The sequence below is a fragment of the Vanellus vanellus genome (genome assembly GCF_965231255.1).
Source record: "Vanellus vanellus genome assembly, chromosome: 1".
Lineage (NCBI taxonomy): Eukaryota > Metazoa > Chordata > Aves > Charadriiformes > Charadriidae > Vanellus > Vanellus vanellus.
Window position 1 is genome coordinate 198727359 of NC_138905.1, and position 22682 is coordinate 198750040.

The window sequence follows — 22682 nt, forward strand, 5'->3', positions numbered from 1 at the left end:
TAGGAGTAATCCAACAGGTCCTACGGAAACATCCTAGCTGTGGAGAGCATCATAGTATCCAACTGCAAAATTCTGAATGAGGATGATGATGCTGGCATGAAGGTGGGATGGCAGAGTGTGGGCTGAGGAAAATGGCTGCAGCCAGTGGGAGCAATGGTCAGAAGAGAAGGGTCAGGGATGGGTAATCAGAAAGAACCTGGGCGTGAAAATGGCGGTGAACCAGCAAAGTGAAACCTCTGTCAAAGTAGGAGGTGGTACCCATTGACTGGAGAAGATAAGTGAGATAAGAGATAAGTGAGTTTACCTATGAGAGATTGGCAGATTCACCTGACAGTTTTATTTGATGCTGCACAGGGAAGGTGGGCAACTATTGGGTTGCGTTTGGGTTTGGTTGGTTTTTTTTTTTCACTTTTAAGGTTAAAAGGAAGGATGGGGTTATTTAAGAAGAAGTTATTTAAGAAGATGAGGACTAGTAAGAAACTGGCATGGTGCAAAAGGGACTTTTTAGTAACAAGTCAAGGACTGGGAGAGGAAAACAGGTATCTCCTGGTAGAGGAGGTACCCCCTGGAGTTTTTAGTGGTTGCTCTTGGGATGTTCTTGTTGCTTTTTCTGATGGTTCCTCTTGATGCAGCAAGTAGAAGGGTGCTAATGGGATATACTGCTGCTCAGAGGGTGGTTCAGAGGTGAACAGTTGCAGACAGGGCAAGGAACTGCCTGTGACTTTGGGGCTTGGATTGCTTACCTTTGCAAAATGGAGGCTGAGAGGTCATGACTGATCTCTGAAGGTACACTAAGGTAACCACCAGAGCGGGGAAAGGCTATTCTTTGCACAAGAGCATGTGACTAAACGCTGCCTACTAAAGCATTTTGGCTGGAGAGTAGAAGCGTGTTGGTGGAGCTTTCCAACTGCGGAGATAAGGCACCTAGAAATTTTTAAGGGAAGGTTTGATGTTACACCATGGTTGTCTGTGACAACTGGGGCTAGACTTGGCAGTGTAAAAAGCAAGAAATTCCTTCTAATGCTGTGCTCATGGATTCAGGTAATGCTGTGAGGAGGAGGTCTCTAGCTGCTCTCTAAAGGCAAAGACAATGATAGGACAAGGGGTAATGGGTTCAAGCTGGAACACAAGAGGCTCCACTTAAATTTGAGATGAAACTTCTTCTCAGTGAGGGTGACAGAGCACTGGAACAGGCTGCCCAGGGAGGTTGTGGAGTCTGCTTCTCTGGAGACATTCAAAACTCGCCTGGACGCCTTCCTGTGCGACCTCATCTAGGTGTTCCTGCTCCGACAGGGGGATTGGACTAGATGATCTTTTGAGGTCCCTTCCAATCCCTAGCATACTGTGATAGTGTGTGATACAATTTTGAAGCAACGGACTTAATTTTTTTCAGAAAGAGTAAGACAAAACTTCCATACCTGGGCTGCGTCCAAGGACATAAATCTTGAAGGGACAGACTCCCTAACGGCACTGGTTCCACGGATGTCTTGGAGGAGCTGACCCCACTGCTGGCCATGCTGGTTTGACCGATTTTAGCTTTTAATGAGTGCTGTTACTGTCTATGTGAGGTGGACGCCTATGCAGACGGTTGAATTTTCAGTTTTGGGCACCTCAATACAAGAGAGATATCGAGGTGCTGGAGCGAGTGCAGAGGAGGGCAACGAAGCTGGTGAAGGGCCTCGCAAACAAATCATATGAAGAGCGGTTGAAGGAGCTGGGACTGTTTAGTTTGGGGAGGAGGAGGCTGAGGGGAGACCTCATCACTCTCTACAACTATTTGAAAGGACACTGTAGAGAGGTTGGTGCTGGTCTCTTCTCACAGGTAATTAATGACAGAACAAGAGGGAATGGCTTCAAGCTCCAACAGGGTAGATTTAGACTGAACATTAGGAAAGAATTTTTCACAGGAAGAGTGGTCGGGCATTGGAATAGACTGCCCAGGGAGGTGGTTGAGTCACCATCCCTGGATGTGTTTAAGAGACGTTTAGATGTGGTGTTGGGGGATATGGTGTAGGGGAGAACTTTGTAGAGTAGGGTAGATGGTTGGACTCGATGATCCCAAGGGTCTCTTCCAACCTAGAAAATTCTATGATTCTATGAATTTTTAGGCTTGATGAGTTGCATAGCAAAATCTTCCCACGGTGTAGCACTGCAAGATACTTGTCTCTCATGGGAAAAGAAACTCCAGAAGGATTTCCGAAGGGATCCCTCCACAGAGAGGGGTTTGCTTTACCCTGCTGCTAATCTCATCATAATGTCCCAAGCAGGGGAGCTGCACCTGAGCTGCTCACACGCTGAAGGTGCTGCACGCCACTGTTTGACCGTGCCAGCAGGTCCATCCACAGGAATAGTGCAGTTGCTGAAATGGGACCGTGGCTGGAAACCCTGACCCACGCTTTCATTAAACACCCCTGTCCTGCAGTGCTTATGTCCTGGGTGGGACAGGGACATTTGGGGAGCCCCACTGCGCTCTCACTTCAGTTGTTGCAGATGCAAAATAGCTTGAGCCTTTGCCTCAGCGTATCCAAGTTAAAGAAAACTCGATTCTGTGTGTCCTTTTTCCTAAATTATATCTGTTTCAGCCTGGACAGTTGTAGGCAACAGCAGCCTGTGCTGCTGCCTGTGGCTGGAGCTTAGAGAGGGGAAATGTCCCAGCAGATCTGTTTGGCTGCAAATGGTGTCACTGACTGTGGCACGTGGTCGTGATGTGCTCTAGGGAGAGTAGCACGTGTGCTGCCTTATTCTGGGATGTACTGCTCAGTTTGTAATTCACCCTGAGACTTAAAAAATACAGGTAAGTACATCTCTCTATCTGTATATCTGTCTCTTCTCTTATTTTCCAGCCAAGGAAAACTGCTCTGAAATCTGAAAGATGGGCTTTTTGTTTTTGGCTTGACTGCTTGTCTGTGGACTGGGTGGTTGTGGGGTGGGGTGGGAGCTGGGGTGGAGTGCCACATCTCTGCCAGGATGGTGTCGGCTTTGCAGCGTGACTGGCAGTAGGAGGCACAAAATGTCTGTCTTAATTCTCTGTGGTAAGCATAGGTAAAATGCCAAAGGAGACATTTTGCCATGTAAAAAGGTAGAAGGTGGGAAGATTCATTTGTTGAAATGTAACAGGGCTGTAGCAGCGTACCTGTGCAGTGATGCTGTTTTGGGGGGTATCCTGGTCCAGGGAATAATGGCTGCATCTTTCTTGCAGGCCCAAAGACAAAGATGGAGTGTCAGAAAATTATCAATTTTGGAAACCAGCTTCTCCGCCGGAAAAATGTGGACTGCACTCGTGAAGACAGTCGGCTCTCGCGATGCCTCAACACATTTGACTTAGTGGCTCTGGGTGTAGGCAGCACTTTGGGTGCAGGTGTCTACGTACTGGCTGGAGCCGTGGCACGGGAAAACGCGGGACCTGCCATCGTTATCTCCTTCTTGATTGCTGCCTTGGCTTCAGTGCTGGCCGGACTCTGCTATGGAGAATTCGGTGCTCGAGTTCCTAAGACTGGATCAGCATATCTCTACAGCTACGTGACTGTGGGCGAGCTGTGGGCCTTCATCACAGGGTGGAATTTAATCCTCTCCTATGTTATCGGTAAGTATGGGGGGCACTGCGAGACCCTAGCTTTAGTCCAGGGTGGCTGCCTGGTTTGTAAGATCAGCCTTGTTTGGGTGCCTTCGTTACTGTTAAAAAATAGATGCTGCACTCTTTGTGCTCACCTAGGATTTCGGGACTTGTCTATGGGGTGCGTTGTTGGTGGCTCCTGTCAGTCGGCGAGGTGAGTGGTGTGCTGTAGGCTGAGGGTTTGTCCTGAAGCTGGATTATTGTTGGTGTGACTTCCTCTGGATCTCCACATCATCCCTTTGGCATCCCCTGGCTGCTGCACACTTGTCAGGGAGCAAAAGGGTGTTCCCTCTGCTGAGAAAGAAGCTGCTGACAGAAGGATGCTTTTACACAGCAGCTCATCAAGGATTAATTCCTGGTCCCTTGAGACCTGTTTAAAATACCTGGAAATCAGACTTTTGTCTCGTGAATGGCTGCAGGATTAAGTTTAGGGTGATCTGCAGGTTCACATTCTCTGAAATGTCCAAACCAAATCCCTTCTAAGCCCTTGACTCCCACTAGGAGAAGCCTTGGATTAAGCTCAGATCATGCGATGTACAACTCAGCTGATACATTAAAACTAAGCTGCACTTTGCTAATTAAGGATTCGCATCTTTTCAGGCACATTCTGGGCATGCTGCTTGTCATCATGCCTGTAATTAAGGCTGCAACCAGCTTGCCAGTTGAGAGCGAAGATTTACTAGTTAAAATGAAAACTGATGTTTTGCTAAATTATTAAGGGGAAGGGTTTTTTTAAAAAAATGCATTTTATGGGTGTGTAAAGTGTTACCTTGGAGATTAGTTCCCATGGTGCTGGGCAGGGTAAGATCATATCAAGAACGATATAGTGACGCAGCAGCTGCTTGTCTGAGATCATGCTGGCTCTGCTCTGTGTGCTACCTGAAACCTTTTCCTCCTCCTTTTATTTATTTATTTTTTTAATAAGAAATGAGAGGATGAAAAGCCAGAGTCAATTAAACTCATCTCCTTAGGAAATCTGAGTCCTGCGGTTCTTGTATGAATCAGGTTCACTGCAAGAAGGAGATAAAAATAGTTTTAAAAAAAAGTAAGCATATAATTTCCTCCAGACTTCTAATATGGACTCTGCTTAGGCTACATGTAGAAAAATTGAACAGACTTCTCGGTGATTTGTCTTCTGTTCCCGAAAAGTAATGATAAATTGTCTCCTCCATGCTCCTCATCTAGTTAGTTTTGTGGCCCTTCCCACGATGATACTGGACCACCAAAATGACTGACATAGCCGTGGATGCTGTCCCAGAACCTGATTCTGCAAATGCATGATGAAAAGATTTGCATACTGAAAGTTACAATCCCAGGATCTGGGGTGAGGCTGGTATTTCTGAGATTTTTATTGTTTTTTGTCCTCTCATAATGGCTTTTGAACGACTGCCTCAGTTTATATTTCAGAGTTGGCTGCTCAGTGTATTATCACAAGGCAGAAAACTCAGTAAAAAAAAAAATAAGTACATATTATCCATGAATGTGTTCAAACACAACTTTGTTACTTTTAATTCAGACCTGTGACAAAACTGCGTATTTGCAACTGGCTTCCTCATAATTTGGGAGGAAGGGTGGCTGAGCAGGAAAAACAACTGGGGGAGGATATGAGCTACAGCAGGTCTCTCTATCTTACCCAGCCTTTCTCCCCAGGCTAATTGCCCCTCTTGTGAGCAAGGACAACTCCCAGCAGCTTTGGGGGTGTGGAGAAGAAAGATACCTTGGCAGGCACATGCTGCAGTTCAGAGCCGGGGGTTGAGAGGGGCAGAAAGCCAATTTTTTTTCTCAGTCGTGCTGCAGAAAATGCCAAGTTGTGCTACCGAAACCAGGTGGGATGGTAGGAGCTTGCATCTGTAAACGGGCTTGGCCAACTGGAGTGTTCACGCTGAGGTTCTCAGACATCTCTTCAGAAAGTGTTGTGGGGGTGGAAAAAGAAATCCTGGAGTCCTGGGATGGGTGGCCAACAGCTTGTAATTAATTGAAGTGATTTGGCTTGGGGTAGGAATGGTGTGTGGTGTCTTGGAGGTGGGTGAGGAGCAAAAATGGGCGTTCAAGTGGTTGGTCGTGGTGTAGACAGAAGGAAGAGGATGTCCAGGATCTGGTGTGAACTTTCTTCTGGGATGATGTGGGTTTGGGGAACCGTGCCAGATTGTGGGGAAGTATTTCAGGAACTGGAAGCTGGTGGGAGCTGGCAATGTGATGAGTAACAGCATCCCTGGAGAGTAGCTGCTGCGGGCGTTTTCCTGGGGCAGGCAGTGACCTCTGAGCCTGCGCCTGTTCCTGCAGCGAGCCCTGTGCCGGAGCTCAGCAGCTCTCCTGGGAGCTGTGCGCTGCGGGCAGGAGCCAGATCCATCTGGCAAGGTTATGCTGACCCAGGACTAGTAAATCCTCCTGGATATGAGCCGAATGCTTTTGCACCGTGCTCTCTAGCAACAGTAAGATATTATCCAGGTGTCTGCTATGTTGGAAGAATGTCAGATTCCCCCTGCTCCCTCAGGGCTGTTAGTTACAGAGAGTTCGGGATAAACGGCTGATGGTTACATGGAACTGGCATCCAAGCAACTGGCATCTAATATAGCACATGCAGGAGCTGGTTGTTCCTGTCCTAGAACATGGAATATTAGAGCCAGGACAAACAAAATAGCACTAAAGAAATAATCTCTTCCCTCAAATTGTGCCAAAGTTACGCTGAAAAATTGTAATGTGGTATAGAATAACTTTTGTAGTTCTTCAAGATGAAATTGATGGCACTGGTGTCCCACCTCTTTAAAAGCATTTATGCTGGGCGCTTTGCTGTCTCAGTGAACAGAAGAGTCTCCAAACAGGTCTGTTCTGCAGCTTATTTTAATACTGTCGCAATGCTGGATTGGGGTGGTGGGTGCTCCCAGCTGCAGAGGGTTTAGCTGCGGGTGAGCAGGGACGTTGTTTGACACGACCGCAGGTGCCGGCGTTGGGACCTGAGCAGCCGCCCACAGGTGAGTGTGTCAGGACAAACTGTTCAAGGTAGAAGGGGGCACTGACGGCGTCCCCTGAGGAACTGCTCTGCAAACCAAAACTGATCCAACCTCTTTTTTTAACTAGGTGATTATGTACAATAGTAATTGTATCATGCAATTAGGTGCTGTTATATATAGTGTACTGTATAAGACATCGGTAGTATAACGATAACCACTTTAATGCAGGAGAGGGAGAAGTTGGCTATTACCTAAACCTACTTTTTTTACACAATGCTGTTACTGTTTGATGGTAGCTCTTTGTTGTAACTATTTCAGTTCTCTGAAATGACTCTTCTGGCCCAGACAGTGTCTTGGTTATCCTTGGTTAACCCAGACTTGGTTATCCTGAGACCCCCCAGCGAGCTGTTGTGGCTTGGTGCTCTCAAGAACTGCAGCAAACGGCAGTCCCGGAGAGGGGAAGTCTAAGCACCTGCTGCAGGCAGGAGTTGTGCTGCTTGCTGGGATCATCACCAACATCCTGCAATAGGCTGACTTACACTTAGATAACCTGTAAATTATATCTGAGCCTTTATCCTGCTCGGATGTTCTAGCACCGGAGGTCAGAGAAGACCTGCATGTTGCTGGAGTGCAGAGCTTACAGAGCTGAGCGGGTGTTGCGGTCCAGGCTCTGGTGCTCCACCGTGGTGCTGCTGGAGGCCGGCTGGCTTCTGTAAGGTCCTCCTGGCTGGGCTGCAGTCACCCAGCTGGGGCTGCCAGGGACATCTGCTGGTATGAGAAGGGACTCAGATCTCTCTAGTAGCAGAAATTACCAGGTTTGGGGGAAGTTCAGGCTGCTTAGGGCATAAGGAAAAGGTTAGCCTAGGCTGTATCTTAAGGCAAAGCCGAGATTAACTAAGCCAAACCACTTTAAGGATTTTTTTATCTTGTCAGCTGAGCATGAGTCTGAGACCCACCACCTGTGTGTGTCACCATCAAAGCAGATGCCAGGCATGAACACAAGCTGTGGGCTGGATCTGCAGCGGAAAGGCTCCTCCCAGCACCTGGGAAGCACATGCAAGGTTGCTTTGAGGCCCTCTACGGCCAAAAGCCATGCAAGGTGCCCCCTGTTTGGAACGTGTGCCAACTGTGAAGGATTATCTGTGTCCTGTCTGTCCTCTGGCAGGAACCTCAAGTGTGGCCAGGGCTTGGAGCGCGACGTTTGATGAAATCATAGGCCAGCACATTGAAGAATTTTGTAAAAAATATATGACGATGGATGCTCCTGGAGTGCTAGCGAAATACCCAGACATCTTTGCCGTGGTGATAATCATCATCCTAACAGGTAAAACCTTGGAGAGGTTTCTGAGCCTTGGATTGGACCTCCTTCTACTGTAATTTCATTGTTTGCTTTTGGAATAGGCACAAAGTCCTGATTTATTTTGGACAACATATTAAAGACCCTTTCTTTGCTACAAGTGTTGGATTGACCTATATAGCTGCTGTGGAGTTAGCACGAGGCATAGCCTGGTTATAAGATTTTTAATTAAAGGGGAACATTCTCGATATTTTTTGAGCCGCTTTTAAAACCTTCAGTCAAATTTTATATAAGGAAGAAAAGAAAAGATGACTTGTTATCCTCAGTCAGGTATGGAAGTTTAATCCTTCCCGCCACAAATCCTATTACATAAGAATTTCATTCTGTTGCTTTATCAACCTTATTCCCCCTTTGATAATCTGCCAATTTTTGGTGCCTTGAGCCAGAAAAATGAGAAAAAAGTGATGGGACTCAGTAGCAGTCTCATATGCTACTGTTTTGGGTTTTTTTTAAATATATATGGGCTTCAGTTTGCAGCAGTGAATGCTCCAGAGAAATAAATGTGTGATATACAGTCAGGTCCTCTTTTTTTTTCTAAAACTGTGCCAAGGTCTTGATCAAAATTTGGAAAAGTCTCGAAAATTGGTAAAATTAAAATCCTTCTGAACTTTTACCTCTACTCCAACTAGATCTTGCAAAGCATTGCCAAGTTTAGGCAAGTAAAAAAAAAAAAGAAAAAAATTATGCTTCTCATGTACCCCTCTGTGGTTTCCAGAACGCAGAAGCTTCAGTGTCACCCCCAACAAGGTTATCCCGACATTTCCCACTCTGATCAGGACAGCTGTCTCACAGCATGAGCTGTGCTCATGGGGACCGGCTTCAGAAGCAAGGCATGCTTTGGCATCTGGGTTTGCATTTGGATCTAGCACTGACTACATCTGAATGGGAGAGAAGATTTTCATCTTTGCTCATCTGTATATGATACGAATTGCTCTAGTTTCAAATTAGAACCTGGTCTTTCAACTCAGATATAATTTACATATTTTAGGACTCCTCACCTTAGCACTACCAAGGTGTAAAATGATACAGGTTACCAATGGCTTTATTCCCCTGCATGGAGCAAATTCCCTGGATGTTAATAAAAAAGCAAACCGTTTTTTTTCTACATAAAGCTGCTGAATGAGCAGCTTTAGTCCCAAATATAAGCGCTACAAGTTTGTTTCTGCTTGCACCATCTGGAGTATCAGATTTCTTACAAGTTTTCCTGGGCAGGCATGCAGTTTTCTTGCACACTTCCCTGATGTGGCTGTTTTAGCTATTTTCTATTTTAAAAGAACGAAAGGTGAGTGCACAGGGTGCTCCCCTGTCCTAGAAGTGCCTTGGAGTAGCAGTAAGGACACCCTGTTGTGCTCCTCTTCTCCTTCAGGCCCGTGTGAAGTTTTTTACCTTCTCCCTCAGCTGCCACCTTAGATTTGGGTTAAAGGTTTGGGTTCTTGAAAATCAGGCACCTGAAGAGCAAACACAAGTTACCAGAGCTTGTCATTCTGCGAGGCCGAGCTACACCTCAGCGAGACTCTGGTTGCCAAAGCCTGTAAACGTGCTCTTCAGATGGATGCTCTTAAGACCACAAGCTGAAATTCTGCTCTTGTTGAACTTGCTGGCAAAGCTCCTGCTGATTGAAATGGGAGCAAGATTCCCAAGATGCCACCTTCTTCTGGGTCTTCAACACTAGACATAGCTGTCCTCCTGGATTCAGTCCCTGCTCACGTTTTCCCCTGCTTCCAAGGAAAGTTGAATGTTCATAACTTCTGCCTGTAGCCAAGACCTCTAAGACAATGTTCCTTCATGAAAAACCACCTGGGGTGCTGGGTGGAGTTTGAGGCTGTGTCTAGGTGGTACAGCATAGCACCCTGAGGTGAGCAGAGCTGCTGTTGAAAGTGCTGGAAGCAACTTATCTGTGTTAGCAAAGCACTTTACCAGGATAACATGCCAAATGGGCATGGTGGGTGGGAAGCTGTGTCACATCCCACAATGGTAACGTCTGGGCTGGAGTCCTCGTCCTCATTCTGAGTGAGTTAATCCTGACCTACCTGAGCTACTTGGCTTTGTGGAGAAATGAGGTGTGGTAAGTTGGGCAGAGCACAGCATGAAAAGTGCTGGGCTACCTCTGCAAGCCCCCCCAGCGCCTGCTTCTGGTGGCAAAATACCTGACTGCCTATTTTTTTCCCCAGGGCTTTTAATTTTTGGCGTGAAGGAATCTGCCCTGGTGAACAAAGTGTTCACCTGCATCAACATCCTTGTCCTCGGGTTCGTCATGGTCTCTGGCTTCGTGAAAGGGTCTATTAAAAACTGGCAGCTGACTGAACAGGACATTTACAACACCAGCGACAGCATTTATGGAGCCAAGTAGGTTGGATCTTTTCTTCTCGGCTCTGAAATTGATGCATTTTCAATGGCAAGTTTAAAGGGAGGTTTGTGGAGTGATTTAGAAAACCAGTGAATGGGATGGCTCTCTCCTTTGCCAAACACCTTGCAAGCAAAGCTGGTTTTGGTGGCTGTTTGCTGAAAGCAGGCTGTGCTGATGAGCTGAAACTGATAGGAGGTAGGCTGTGTCAATGTGGGCCCTGCTGCAGAACTGACCATTTCAAGCCTCATGACCAATACATCATCCAAATTTGACAGAAAAGAGCTTTTCAGACAACTTACTACTCAAGGCTAGACCAGACTGGCTGTGGTGCCTGTATGATGCCGTGACCAAGTGTAGCGCTCTCACTTCTTTGGACACTTGGGCAATATTGTTGAGGCACCATTGTACCTTTTGGAGACCTTGTCCCAAATGCCTCAGTAAAATGAAGCCAAGTTGCAGATTATTTTAAAGCATTGGTGCAAGCATATCACAAATCCATTTTTAATAACATTTTGCTGCTTGGCCAAAATCCTGTCTTCCTATACAAGATTAAAATTAAAGAGCTTATGAGGGTTGCCAGTGATACAAGGCTGTTCATTTTCGCTTGAGACTGTACAACACAGAATGAGGGCCTTTAAATATCTCTACGTACATCAGCTCGGTCCTGGCTTGCTATCTAAAGCCTTTATGCTGGCCTGCAAGGAGGCACAGCCTGGCAAAAACTGGAGAGATTCATAAATACTGCATGGGTCAAGTTTGGTTTGTGTAAAAGCTGCTTATTGAGCCTCTGCAAAATTCAGCCTGCTGCGAACAAATTGCTTCTGTAGGAAGGGTCCTCCCTCCTACCCTACTGCTATTCCCGTGCAAGAGCTTCGAAGTGTAACTGTAGCTGTTTGACCCATAGCACTTAGTATTTTTGTAAAATCTGCCTGGGGTTTGCTTTATTTTATCGTTATATCCAGAGTAATCCATGTTTGGGTTGTGCTATTTCTGTAAGTAACAGGCCAGTTTTCATCTAAGTCTCAACAGAGCTTCTATGAGAGAGTTCAGATGCTTACACCTGATAAGACTTGCAGATTTGGGATTTACTTTAATTTAATTGCCTTAATTCATCTTTACAAAGACTTCTTCATGAAAAAATGAACTAAGTCACTTACACTAAAGGGTATGTTATACATGACTCAACACGGGCACATGGATCTGGGGTCCTCATCCAGAGCGCACTGGGATCGGTATGGGTCTGTCTGTTGACTTTAATGAACTTTGGCTGAGACTCAGTAAAGCATTTGGTGTGTCAGGGCTTTGGGCTCCTTTCTTCCCTCAGGGTCGCAAACATGGTTTGGATACGAGCTCGGCACAGGGAATTTTGAAGTTGAGAATGAGGACTGGGCGAATTTTAGACAGTCATAGCACCCTGCATTGCTCTCTGATGTCTGCTCACCTGCACTTTATCTGAGCCCATCTTAGGTGAAAAGTGGATGGTTTACACGTTTCTCAGGCTTCAGCTTTCAGAATTATGTTGTGCTTTTTCAAAAGCTTATGTTTAAATGAGTATGTGTATCTACACACATGCAGTAATAATTAGGAGAGGAATTTTAATATAGATGCTATTTTCTCCCTGTCTTAGCCAAGACGTTTTTATCCGTCCCCAAAAACAGGTGGTGGGAACAAACCATGAACCATTTTTATTCTGTGCATTCCCCAGGCTGTTGCAGGCCAGTCCAAAGCTCAGCAGTGGATAGGGCTTAGCATTTTGCCTGGTATTTGTATGCAAGTGTGTGAAAGGGAGAGCGTGTTCCTTCAAACTCCAACTTTGGATTTTGTTATGAACTGTGTGAATAGTTTTGTTACTCCCACCTAGGCAGGATGACATCTAACCCAGTGCCGTGCCTTTTAGTCAAACGCAGGAAGAAAAGCTCTACGGTGTTGGAGGGTTTATGCCCTATGGATGGAAAGGAGTCCTCTCAGGGGCAGCCACGTGTTTTTATGCTTTCGTGGGATTTGACTGTATTGCTACTACAGGTAAGAGGGAAGATGTCTTCATTCCGCTTATGGACCGGGTTGATGGTAGAATGGCTTTCAGTAATGTTGCACAGCACAGATAATGAATAATTCAGGACACTGCATTCATCATCCATCTGAACCTCAGCCCAAAATAGACTTTTGGCTCAGCTGCTCCTAATAGTCAAAGTGCAATGTCCAAGTCCCTGGGTGCTCTGAGTGTTGACTTCTAGCTGCTGTGGCAGGCAGCTAGGCCGTATAACTCAAAAAACAAGCTTTCTCCCTTCTTTGCCTGCAGGGCCCAATCTCATGGATGGTCTCTGATGACACTAACCAGGTCAGACTCCACAGAAAACGCATCCAGCTTTACCAATTAGGCAAACAGGGAAGGCCCAGGTTCAGATGCCTTGTATGACTGGTGAAGTTTGACCCCTAGCTCCAGATGATGCTTTAATCAACAGGTCATTCTGGAGTAGGATTATTCAGTGCCTTCGGCTGAAGAAGCTCCACTGGCTTGGAGTATTTAAACAGCCAGAGAACGAGGGAGCCTCTGGGGAATCATCTGCAGCCTAAAGCTGTGCCTCAAATTCAGGGGGAGTATTTATCTCCAAAGGTCCAGAGATCTCCTTCTGAGAAAGAAACCATCAGCATTGTCATATTTCTCCTGGCTAGGAAAAATCTCAATTCCCTGGAGGAAGGAAGGATTATCCTTAATTTCACATTTGGCAAGAACCGAGTTACTTCAAAGCTGGAGCAGAGTGAGGAGATAATCACAAAGACAGATAAAGCAGTACTGCTTCTTGTTCCAAGGAGTTTGAGAAGTGCTGGATCCATTAATCCAGCCAGCCTTAGGGCCTCCTCCTTGGAGGACAAACACACTCGTCTGCCTTTGACTTATAAGAGTATGGGCCTCTGCTTATCAGTTCATCCTCTTGAAATCCTCCAAACCTCAGGATCTCTTGCTTTCAGAGAAGAGCAGCTTTGTAGGACAGGGAAGGCTCAAAGCTGTTTCCCAATTAATCCGTGCCTGAATTTTGAGGATTTTTTGTTGTTGTTGTTACACATTCATACCAAATTGGTTGTCGAAAATTTTCCATTAAAACTAGAGGGATTCCTTTTTTTAAGGGACATTTTCAAAGTTCCATATGTATGCTGTGTGAAGTCTGCTTTTGCCTGGAACTGAGCATCTATGGTGCCGTGTTCACTGTGTAGTAGTTCTGGTGGAGATACTAACTGAAATGGTCACCCAAGTACTTGCCCTACAACTGCACAACAATTTCTTGTCTCGTCATTTGTGATCGTTGAACTCTTCTTGGGGCTTCACCATCAGTGGGATAGCAGAAGTAATTGGACTTAAAAATAATCTTTTTTGGGAATAGGACCATTTTTAATCCAGATTGTTTCTGTGCTTGAGTTTACAAGGCCTCCACAAATGTTTGTCAGAAGGAGTGAAAGGAGCAGCAGAAGTGGGAGCAAACAGGCTGTGGTATGCTAAGTGGATGGGGCAGACCATTGGCAGCATCATGGTCAAACAGCACCTCACTGCCCATGAAGCCTTTGAAAGCCCCAGCCAGCATGCGCTAGGTTGGGATAAAGTTCTTGCTCATCGTTCAGCTGATATTTCAATTTCTTTCTTCTAGGCGAGGAGGTAAAAAACCCTCAGAAGGCTATTCCTATTGGCATCGTGGCATCTCTGCTCATCTGCTTTGTGGCTTATTTTGGTGTGTCAGCTGCCCTGACGCTCATGATGCCTTACTACCAGCTGGATACGAATAGCCCTTTACCCAATGCCTTTAAATACGTGGGTTGGGATGGAGCCAATTATGCAGTGGCTGTCGGTTCCTTGTGTGCACTTTCTACCAGGTGAGACACTACTCTTACTTTGTGCATCTCAAAGCAAACGCGTATCTCCAGCTCCTTTAAAAAATGGTGCATGTCAGGGCTTTGCCTTCACTGAGTTCCCCTGGGTCAAGGGAGCCGAGACCAGGGATGAAATTCAGAGCTATTCAGGATTTCACCTTGTGGTAAATTTCAGAGATGCACATGACCAGCATCACTTCAGAAACTCCCATCTTAGCAGCAGACCCAGCAGGTGCATCTCTGGAATATAAATCTGGATTGAGTGACTAAGTCATGGAGGTAACTCTGCAGTGCAAGCACGGTTTGCCCCCGAGACATCCTGGCCTGCTGGGTGGAGAGCAGACTTGTGTGAGGTAGTTCAGGGCGCATCTTCTGGAATGTATGTGGCTTACCGTATCCAGGGCCGTCTGTCTGCAGGTTGCCTGCAGGACAGCCATCTGGATGGGAGGCAGGGCAGGCTGGAGGCAGAATATGTCATCTTCTCCTGCATTCTGGAGGCCTGTTGTATCAGATCAACTTAGATATATTCAATGAGGGGAGCAACTCATAGAGGCTCCTAGAAGTTACAGCTCTTTTGCTACCTGAAAGTAGGGCTATTTTCATGCCCCATGGCTAAGTTTAGGTATCCAAAACCTTAGAGCTGTGCCTCAGTTGCCAGCTATCAGCAACATGGGTGTGCAGGGGGAGCCCTTGAAGAAGCTGAAGTGAATGAAAGCCACCTGTTCTGTGTTTGTACTGCCATAAACTTGTTTTCATTTGTGTGCCTGTGCCCAGCAGGAGGTGATATAAGTAGATTATTTCCCCCTTCTGTGTCCTTAGTCTTCTTGGCTCTATGTTTCCGATGCCTCGAATAATTTATGCCATGGCAGAAGATGGACTTCTCTTTAAATTTTTGGCTAAAGTCAACGAGAAGAGAAAAACTCCAATAATTGCAACAGTGACATCAGGTGCCGTTGCAGGTAAGATCCAAAGACCTGCACAAATGTGTGGAAAGGAGCCATAAGCTCGCCCTAGGGGTAGATAAGTCAGCCTGACTCTAGCCCACTTATTAATTGGATGTATTGCACAGCACGACATCCCAGAGGGTGCCCTGAGTTTTCCGGGACATGCTCTGGAGGGGCTGGGTGAGCATGAATAGCTCGCTGTGTGCCTGTCCCTCTTTTCTCAGAGCTCATTGCTGCCATCCTGTCTCATGCCAAGTATTACCTTCATCCACTCCCCGGGTGCTCCGCTGGCCTTAAAAATAATTAGCCCCCTGCAAAGTGGCAGCCAGTGGTGCCCCAGCATCCTTGTGGCTGTTGGCCTGGCTTGGCTGAAGACACTGCACTGCCTGTGGGTAGCAACTCGGCAGAAGACACCAGAGCAGCCGGAGACAGGCAGATGGCCCCTGTGGCACCAGCATTTGTTAATCAGTTAGTCACAGCTGGCAGCTGTCCTATTCTCCCCTTCCCTTTTCCGGCCCCCCGGGAATATGGGAATTAAACCTCTCAGACAGCAAGGACTGAGAGGCTTACCCTCTTCTTGCAGCCTCCCCCTTCCTTGTGATGCCTAGCAAAGAGGAGAGCCTTGTTGCTTCCTCTTTACCTTCTGCTGCAAATGCAGGATGAGCTGTCAGCACAAGAACGTGCCACCTTTGGTGGGGAGCTGCTGCTGGACTGCCACTGTGGGCTCTGAGCTCCTGTGAAAGGGCTCAGCTACTGCTGCTGGGACCCACGGAGCCTCCTCACAGCTGCTTCTCTTGCATCTTCCTCTTCAAGTGGCCTCGGGTCCAGACTGGGGAAAAAAGAGGCAAATAAAGTAAGAAAAGCATGCTTTGCAGTCCCTTCAGATGTCCTCAGAATGGTCTGTAGCACCTAGGACCAAAGCACACACGAAGCTGCAGGGGCCGCGCTTATCAGCTGAGCTTAAAGGTTGGGTTGGTGGTTGGGCTCCAGGTGGAACATTGAGAACAGGTTGGGCCAGGCTCAACTCTGCGATCCCCGAGCTCTCGCACAACCGGTGGCATCATCTGAATGTTTGACTATGGTGTCTGTCCTCCGCTTACTTGCTTCTCCTTCTGAAGGTCTGTACAACCAGGGGTTGCCTGGTGAGGGTGTGTAAGCAGGGCAATCCCTAAGGGATGGTAGTCTATATCTTTTTCTGGAAACCCTCATGGTGAGGCATGCTAACTCAAGGTGCTCACCTTGATGCTTGGTCCCATTGCATACACAAACCTGGTTTTGCCCCAGCTGAGCTGAGACACCAGAATGAGGTGCTGCCTGTCCACCATGCCCTCTAGCTACTTCCAGGAGATAATTGTGGCCTCTGGGGTGCTGCAGCTGTTGACTCTGGCAACAACGCTGTGGCTTAAATGCCTGCTCACTGCTGGTAGTTGGGTGAACATACCCATATGAGACAAACAGGCTGGTGTTTATTGTAGTAAATGGTTCCTCTGGTTCCAGCTAGTGAGGCTGTGCTGGGACAGGCCGCCAAGCTTGGGGTATTCATGCACCAAGTCCTGCCTCTCCCCATCTCAGGACAGCTTGAGCTTCCCTACTGAGCCCTGAGCAACAGTCACAGGTGTGCTGCATTGTCGTTAACGCTCCTGAGATGTGCATGTTCTGCTGTATTACTAATTTTTCTTCCTTCTCTCACCTTCCTCTCCTTCTACAGCTGTTATGGCATTTCTCTTCGACTTGAAAGATCTTGTGGATCTCATGTCCATCGGGACCCTCCTGGCTTACTCCTTGGTGGCAGCCTGCGTGTTGGTACTGAGGTAAGGATGTAGAAACAGCCTCTCTTGTACCACAGACAGAAATCCACACAGCGATCAGATGTCCGTATAGTTTCTACGGATCCAGTAAAACTGTGAACATCTCCAGCTATAAGCATGTGAAGAGCTACTTTTTTTAAGCTCATAGGGGATTGTGCTAGTTGGATCTTCAAGGGTGTCCTCTGAACTCAGGTAACCCTTGGTCCGTACCACTCCTGCTGAGATGTGTGGTCCTGGATGCCTGCATTGTCATCACTCTTGTTCCCACTGGGGATATAGTTTCAGGTTGTCTTACTGTTGAAAGAGGATTTAAGACAAAGTCTAGCAGCAGCAAAAAAGCTGAGCGTGTGTTTGCAGGATCAGTGCCTTAGTGCATGTCTTTTAGAAGTGCTGAGCTCCCTCAGCTTCCCTAACCTAAGCTGAAAAATGAGTATCTTCATTGCTTGGCACCTCATGGACAGCAGCACTCTACCCATGAGGACTGTACTTTGAAGATCGTGTTACTGAAAAATACCTTTGTGTTTAATGACTTATTCAAAGTCTGGTGGAGGCTTTTTACCTGCTCACAGCAAAAGTACTGAACTAAGACCTGTCTTGCAGCAGGTGAAGGGCCAACGCTGTACTGTAATACTGTTGCTCTTTGCCTGTGCTGTCCACCCTACCCCTTGAAAATCCTTGGTGATTTTCCTTGCCCTTCTTTTCCTCTCATTTTGCAGTCCCCTCTTCTCCATACAGCTGTAAATGGCTTCTTAATTTATTTTTGCAGGCTGCTGTACCCGTTGTATAGTATTGTCCCCATCACAGATTTGCAAAGCTGACGCACTGTCTTGTAGGAGCCCAGGCAACTGATTTGGCTGCCCCGTTGGCTGCCTAATGAAGTAGCAGCTGAATTGTTTCCAAAGCTGTCAGGTCCTGCCGCTAATACACTGCTGTGGCTGCAGCCAACGATTTCACTGCATTTCTCAATGTGCAGTGTTTCACAAATGCTCTCGTTGCAAATGTCCCCACAGGAACAATTTTAAGGTGTCTTTCAGAATGGCCCTTTCGTTTAGTCAGGCTTATGGCAGAGAGTCAAGCGCAAAACTTTCTGTAAAAGAGAACTGAGACTGGAAGAGTGTTTTTTGTCTTGATAGACCGACGTGGCTGTGCATCAGGGCTCGGCTGAATGAAGTGCTGTCCACACGTGCAACAAAAAAATTACCATTCTTTGTTCACTTCTTCCTTCCTTTATGTCAGCAAGCAAACGAGCCGAAAAGATAGGGATAGAGGAGGATGGGGCACCAGAAATGTCACCGCAGGGTGCAATCAGGAGCTGCCAGGGTGTGATATCTGCTGAGCTGTTAGTTCAGCTGCCTTCACGCCGAAACACAAGAGCTGAACTGCTACAGATAACCCAACAGCCTGGTTATGACTGTCTGTCTGTCCCCCTACCGCTTTCTTCTCCAGTCCTCACTGCTATCACTTGATTATGGTTTGGTGACACGGATGATAGGGTTTATGGAAGAGCATTGTTCAGTTTAAAACACCAATATTGTAACCGAACTGTAGGTGATAGTAACTGACTGTGTTTGCTCATGTTATGACAATGTTATTCCTTGGATTTCCCCCAGAAACACAAGGGTGTAGAGATTATGTGGGCCTGTTCTGGTGCTGTAGTGATCTGGGGTGCAGCCGTGGCTTTCAAACAAACAGTACCCTGCACCAAACCAATATGCTCTTTGTTTCGTTTCCCTTTTCCCAGGTATCAGCCAGAGCAGCCTAATTTAGCGTACCAGATGGCTAGGACAACAGAAGAGACAGATAACAACGAGTCTGTAAGCACCAGTGAGTCTCAGGCTGGATTTCTGCCAGAGGAAGAGGAGAAATGTTCCTTCAAAGCCATACTGTGTCCCCCAAATTCAGACCCTTCCAAATTCTCTGGCTCGGTGGTGAACATCTCAACCTTTATTATTGGTAAGCACTGGGCAGTGAGCCAGGTGGTAGGTCCTTGTACTCACCATGGTGGGAAGGCTTACCTCGCTGTAATTTTGATGAGCTCTTGTAATGGCCAAAATAACTGAAGATCTACAGATTAATTTATAACTTGAAAAGAAAGCCACAGATGGGGGGGATGTATAGAGGGAAGGGCATATGTCTTACCATTAGCTTTTTCATGTGTTGCTGTTTTGTTTGCCGAGCTTTCAGGTTCTGCTTTGCCTGCTTGTGGTTTGGGTTTGTTGTTTTGTTTTTTTTTTTTTCCTGTTCCTAAAAAAAGAATTGGTAAGCTTTTGGTGTCTGTTCACAGGTTTCCTTATCGTGGGTAGCTGTATCCTCACTGCCCTTGAGCCAAGCATTCTGATAAAAGCTGTATGGATTATTGCTGCCGTCCTTGTTCTTCTTGTCAGCTTCATTATATGGAAACAGCCTGAAAGCAAAACCAAGCTCTCCTTTAAGGTGCGTGTCCTGGGAGGTGTAGCTAGAAAAGAGCTCTTTGGGACATGGTTGGAGGAGGAAGCGCGTGTTGGTCTATATAAGGAGGGGGGACTTGGCCAAATGGACATGCAAAGAATACAGGCACGATGTGAACTTTTCCATACAGAGCTGCCAGTAGAGCTGGTGGTTTGAGCTCTCCAGCTAGCGTGGCTGTAAACTCTCGTCGTCTGCGCTCATTGCGTAAAGGGATGTCCCGCCAGAGCTCAGCTCAGTGAGCGTGGTTTCCTCTTGGGGTCTAACCTCAAATGGCAGTGTAGGCGCTTTGCTGCAAAGCGCAGAATGGCAGAAGCGTGGCAAGCCTGCTGCCCAGCAGTGTCCTGTGGGCACAAGCAGATTTGGCACAGAAAGCGGAGCTGAAGGGGTTAGCTGAGAGGTTGGAGGAGGGAATCAGGAGAGGAAGCCACGCGTGGTCAGGTCAGAAGTGACAGTAGAGGACTTTGAAGGAAATGTAAATGGTGCTGGAAACCAGGAGGAGGGCAGAACCTGGTGCAGAGATGTGGCTAGAAGGGAAGGGCAGGAGAGTACTTTTGACAGCATCTGGGGGCAGGATATGGAAGAAATAGAGAGCAGAGGGAAAAGGGATGGTTTTGAAGGGCCACGTCAGATTGTGGATACAGGAGAGAGAACCTATGAAGCAAGCTTGTGTGTGAGGATCAAAGGGTTACGCACTAAAAGGCTCTAAGAAAGTGCACTTTTGTGCCCCACTTACCCCTTAGTCTTCACAGGACTGACCATTCTCTCTTTAACAGCCTTAAGTATGAAGAACTCTGACATTTTCCTGCCCTGTCCAATCACACCATCCTTTCTGTATTAAACAAACACTGGGATTTTTTTTTTCCCCCAATACAATCCTGCAAATCATGTTTTATCGTATTGATTTCAGGCTATTTCCCCAATTTATTAAATTAGTTTTGGAATCTAATACCATCCTCCAAACTGCTCTCATTTTGGCTGCTCTTCAATTATAGTTTTCCAGTAAATTCTCTGATTTTAGTAATTTAATCCAGAGTTACCCAAGGTAGTGTTTGCAGCTCGTGTTGGGGTTACGGTCCCAAAAGTGGACACAGAAATGTATAGGAGCAGAAAACTTAGGAACTGTCATCTAGACTGTATTTTCTGAACTTGCTTCTGAGGGGATTTCTTTGCCTTACAATCAGGATATTTTACCTCCTCTGGTTCCCCTCAGCCACTATCTTGTCTGGGAAAAAAAGAATAGAACCTGTCACTGCTAAATCTGTAATGGCTGTTTCTTATCTCCTTGTTGTCCTTTAGACATTTACAACCTGACTGTCTAGTGATTTTTTTCTCCAAAGTCTCTGGGAATCCAAGGCTGACTGGTTTGTCCCCCGGTTGTTTTTCTGTCTGTCTTTTTAATAGGTAATTTGTCTCCCTTCTCCCGTCTTTAGAGACCTTACCGGCCTAGCAAGAGCTCTCAGAGATGCCTATTAATAGTTCAGAGATCACTTCTGCAATCTCTGGGTACATAACTCACCCCCCTAGGGAAATCTCATTTGTCCCTACTGACTTGACAAAGCCTAATTTAGAAAAATATTCTTCTTCTGTTTTCTTCCATTTTCTAATTTGTGTGTCCATCCCCTTTCTCTAATGATGTGAACAGCTGCTCACCATAAATTATTTTTTTTTTTGGTGAAGCTTAAATCAAGAAAGACCTACAACATTTCAGCCTGTTTCTTTTTGTAAATCTCCTTTTTCCTTAGGAGTAAAGTTCACTTTCCTCTTAGTTTCACCATATTCACAAACCTGTTGTTCTAATTTGTAATTTCTGATTTTGTATTTACATGCCTGTGCTATTTCTTTATATTCTGATTTTTGCGTTTTGGCTTTACTGTCTCATTCTTTGTATCTCAGATCATTAAGGCATTCTTGGTACAGTTGCAATGCTCTCTTACACTGTTTCCTGGGGTTTTTTTCTGCTTTGGGATAATTTGCTCTAAATTGTGTAATTACCTAGGTACCTGCTAGATGAAGTTCCTCAGGTCCCTCCTCAGACATTCCCCTTACCTTCTCCTGGTCTTCAGTAGGTGCCTGTCATGATGCAGTCCTTGGTTTTCCTCTTCTCTCCTTCCCTCCACAAGTGTTTAGTATTGCTGCTAAAATTTACCTCTTGCCTCCTTCCAGACCATAAAAGGACAACCATTCTTCAAACAGGTGAACACCATTGTTCACATCCCTCTCCCACAGTGGATGGATGTCCTCCATTTTGGTTTAACCTTGCCTTTTCTCAGATCTGGCAACTGAAGTGTTGGTAACAGCCATCACGTCCCATTTACAAGGGCTGCGATGTTCGTGCCTGTTGATCTGCCCCGTGGATGTAATGTATCCCTCTTTCTTTTTCAGGTACCTCTTCTGCCTCTTCTTCCTGTTGTGAGTATTTTTGTGAATGTTTACCTTATGATGCAGCTAGACGTAGGCACATGGATACGGTTTGCAGTCTGGATGCTCATAGGTGAGTTTGAGAGAGTAAAAAGTTGCGTATGTTCAAAGTTACTAGACTTTGTTAAGCATAAATTTATCGTAGCATACCAGGGAGGGGTTCTGTGCTCTCATCATCCTTGGGCTACCTTGGTGACTTAACTGAAGACATTTAGGCAGCGTGTCTCAAGCCTTATTTTAAATTCAAGGGTCATGAAGCCTTTGTGAGGACAAAACAACAACACGTGAAGCATCTTATGGGTCTTGTTGCATGGTTTCTTGTCAGCAACGTTTCTTGCTGGCCTTAAAGTGGAGTCCATGTGGTGGGGCTTGTGCTTCTAGAGCTGAAGGAGCTGAGCTGCATCTCAAGGTTCTCCCAACAGCCGTGTGGAGAAGGCTGAATTGCCTGAAATGCCCAGGGAATTTGTTACAATGAAAACAAGTAAGATTACCATCAGTTGCGGATGTGTTGTACTGAGATGGAGGCTGTAGGCACACAAATGGAGAGAGAAGGCTCTCTGCAGAAGGGACTGCAGTGAACTCATTGAAAAGCGTGAGAAGTTTATTCTATAATCAGCCATTTGGGGCCTGGATAGATTGTCTTTTAAAGACCGATGCCTGCGTTAATGGCTTTTTGCTAAGGAAGATAGTGCCTGCCTGCTCGAAGCTAGCTGTCAGGATGGCTGGGCTTATCTTATCCCTGGTGTCACCTGTGTGGGTCGGTGTGAGTAGGGGTTTCTGTTTCTTTACAGGGCTAACGGTGCCCTCTCCCTTTGGCTTCCGCAGGTTTTATCATCTACTTTACCTATGGAATATGGCACAGCGTGGAAGCCACCTATGCGGCCTCAGCAGATGCAGAGAGAAACACGGACGCTGGTTCGGACAGCTGTAAATGA

The 22682-nt window shown here is 46.4% G+C and overlaps 1 protein-coding gene across 1 annotated transcript; it reads left to right on the plus strand.

The window, feature by feature from the left end:
• Window positions 1-3213: 3213 nt before the first annotated feature.
• Window positions 3214-22682, plus strand: SLC7A1 (solute carrier family 7 member 1; the record flags this gene model as incomplete). The annotated part of the gene is made up of 11 exons (XM_082488581.1): window positions 3214-3583; window positions 7730-7888; window positions 10093-10267; window positions 12166-12290; window positions 13910-14132; window positions 14949-15088; window positions 16782-16884; window positions 18623-18834; window positions 19166-19314; window positions 21712-21820; window positions 22573-22682. 11 exons carry the CDS (start codon window positions 3214-3216, stop codon window positions 22680-22682), a joined length of 1875 nt encoding a protein of 624 aa, XP_082344707.1.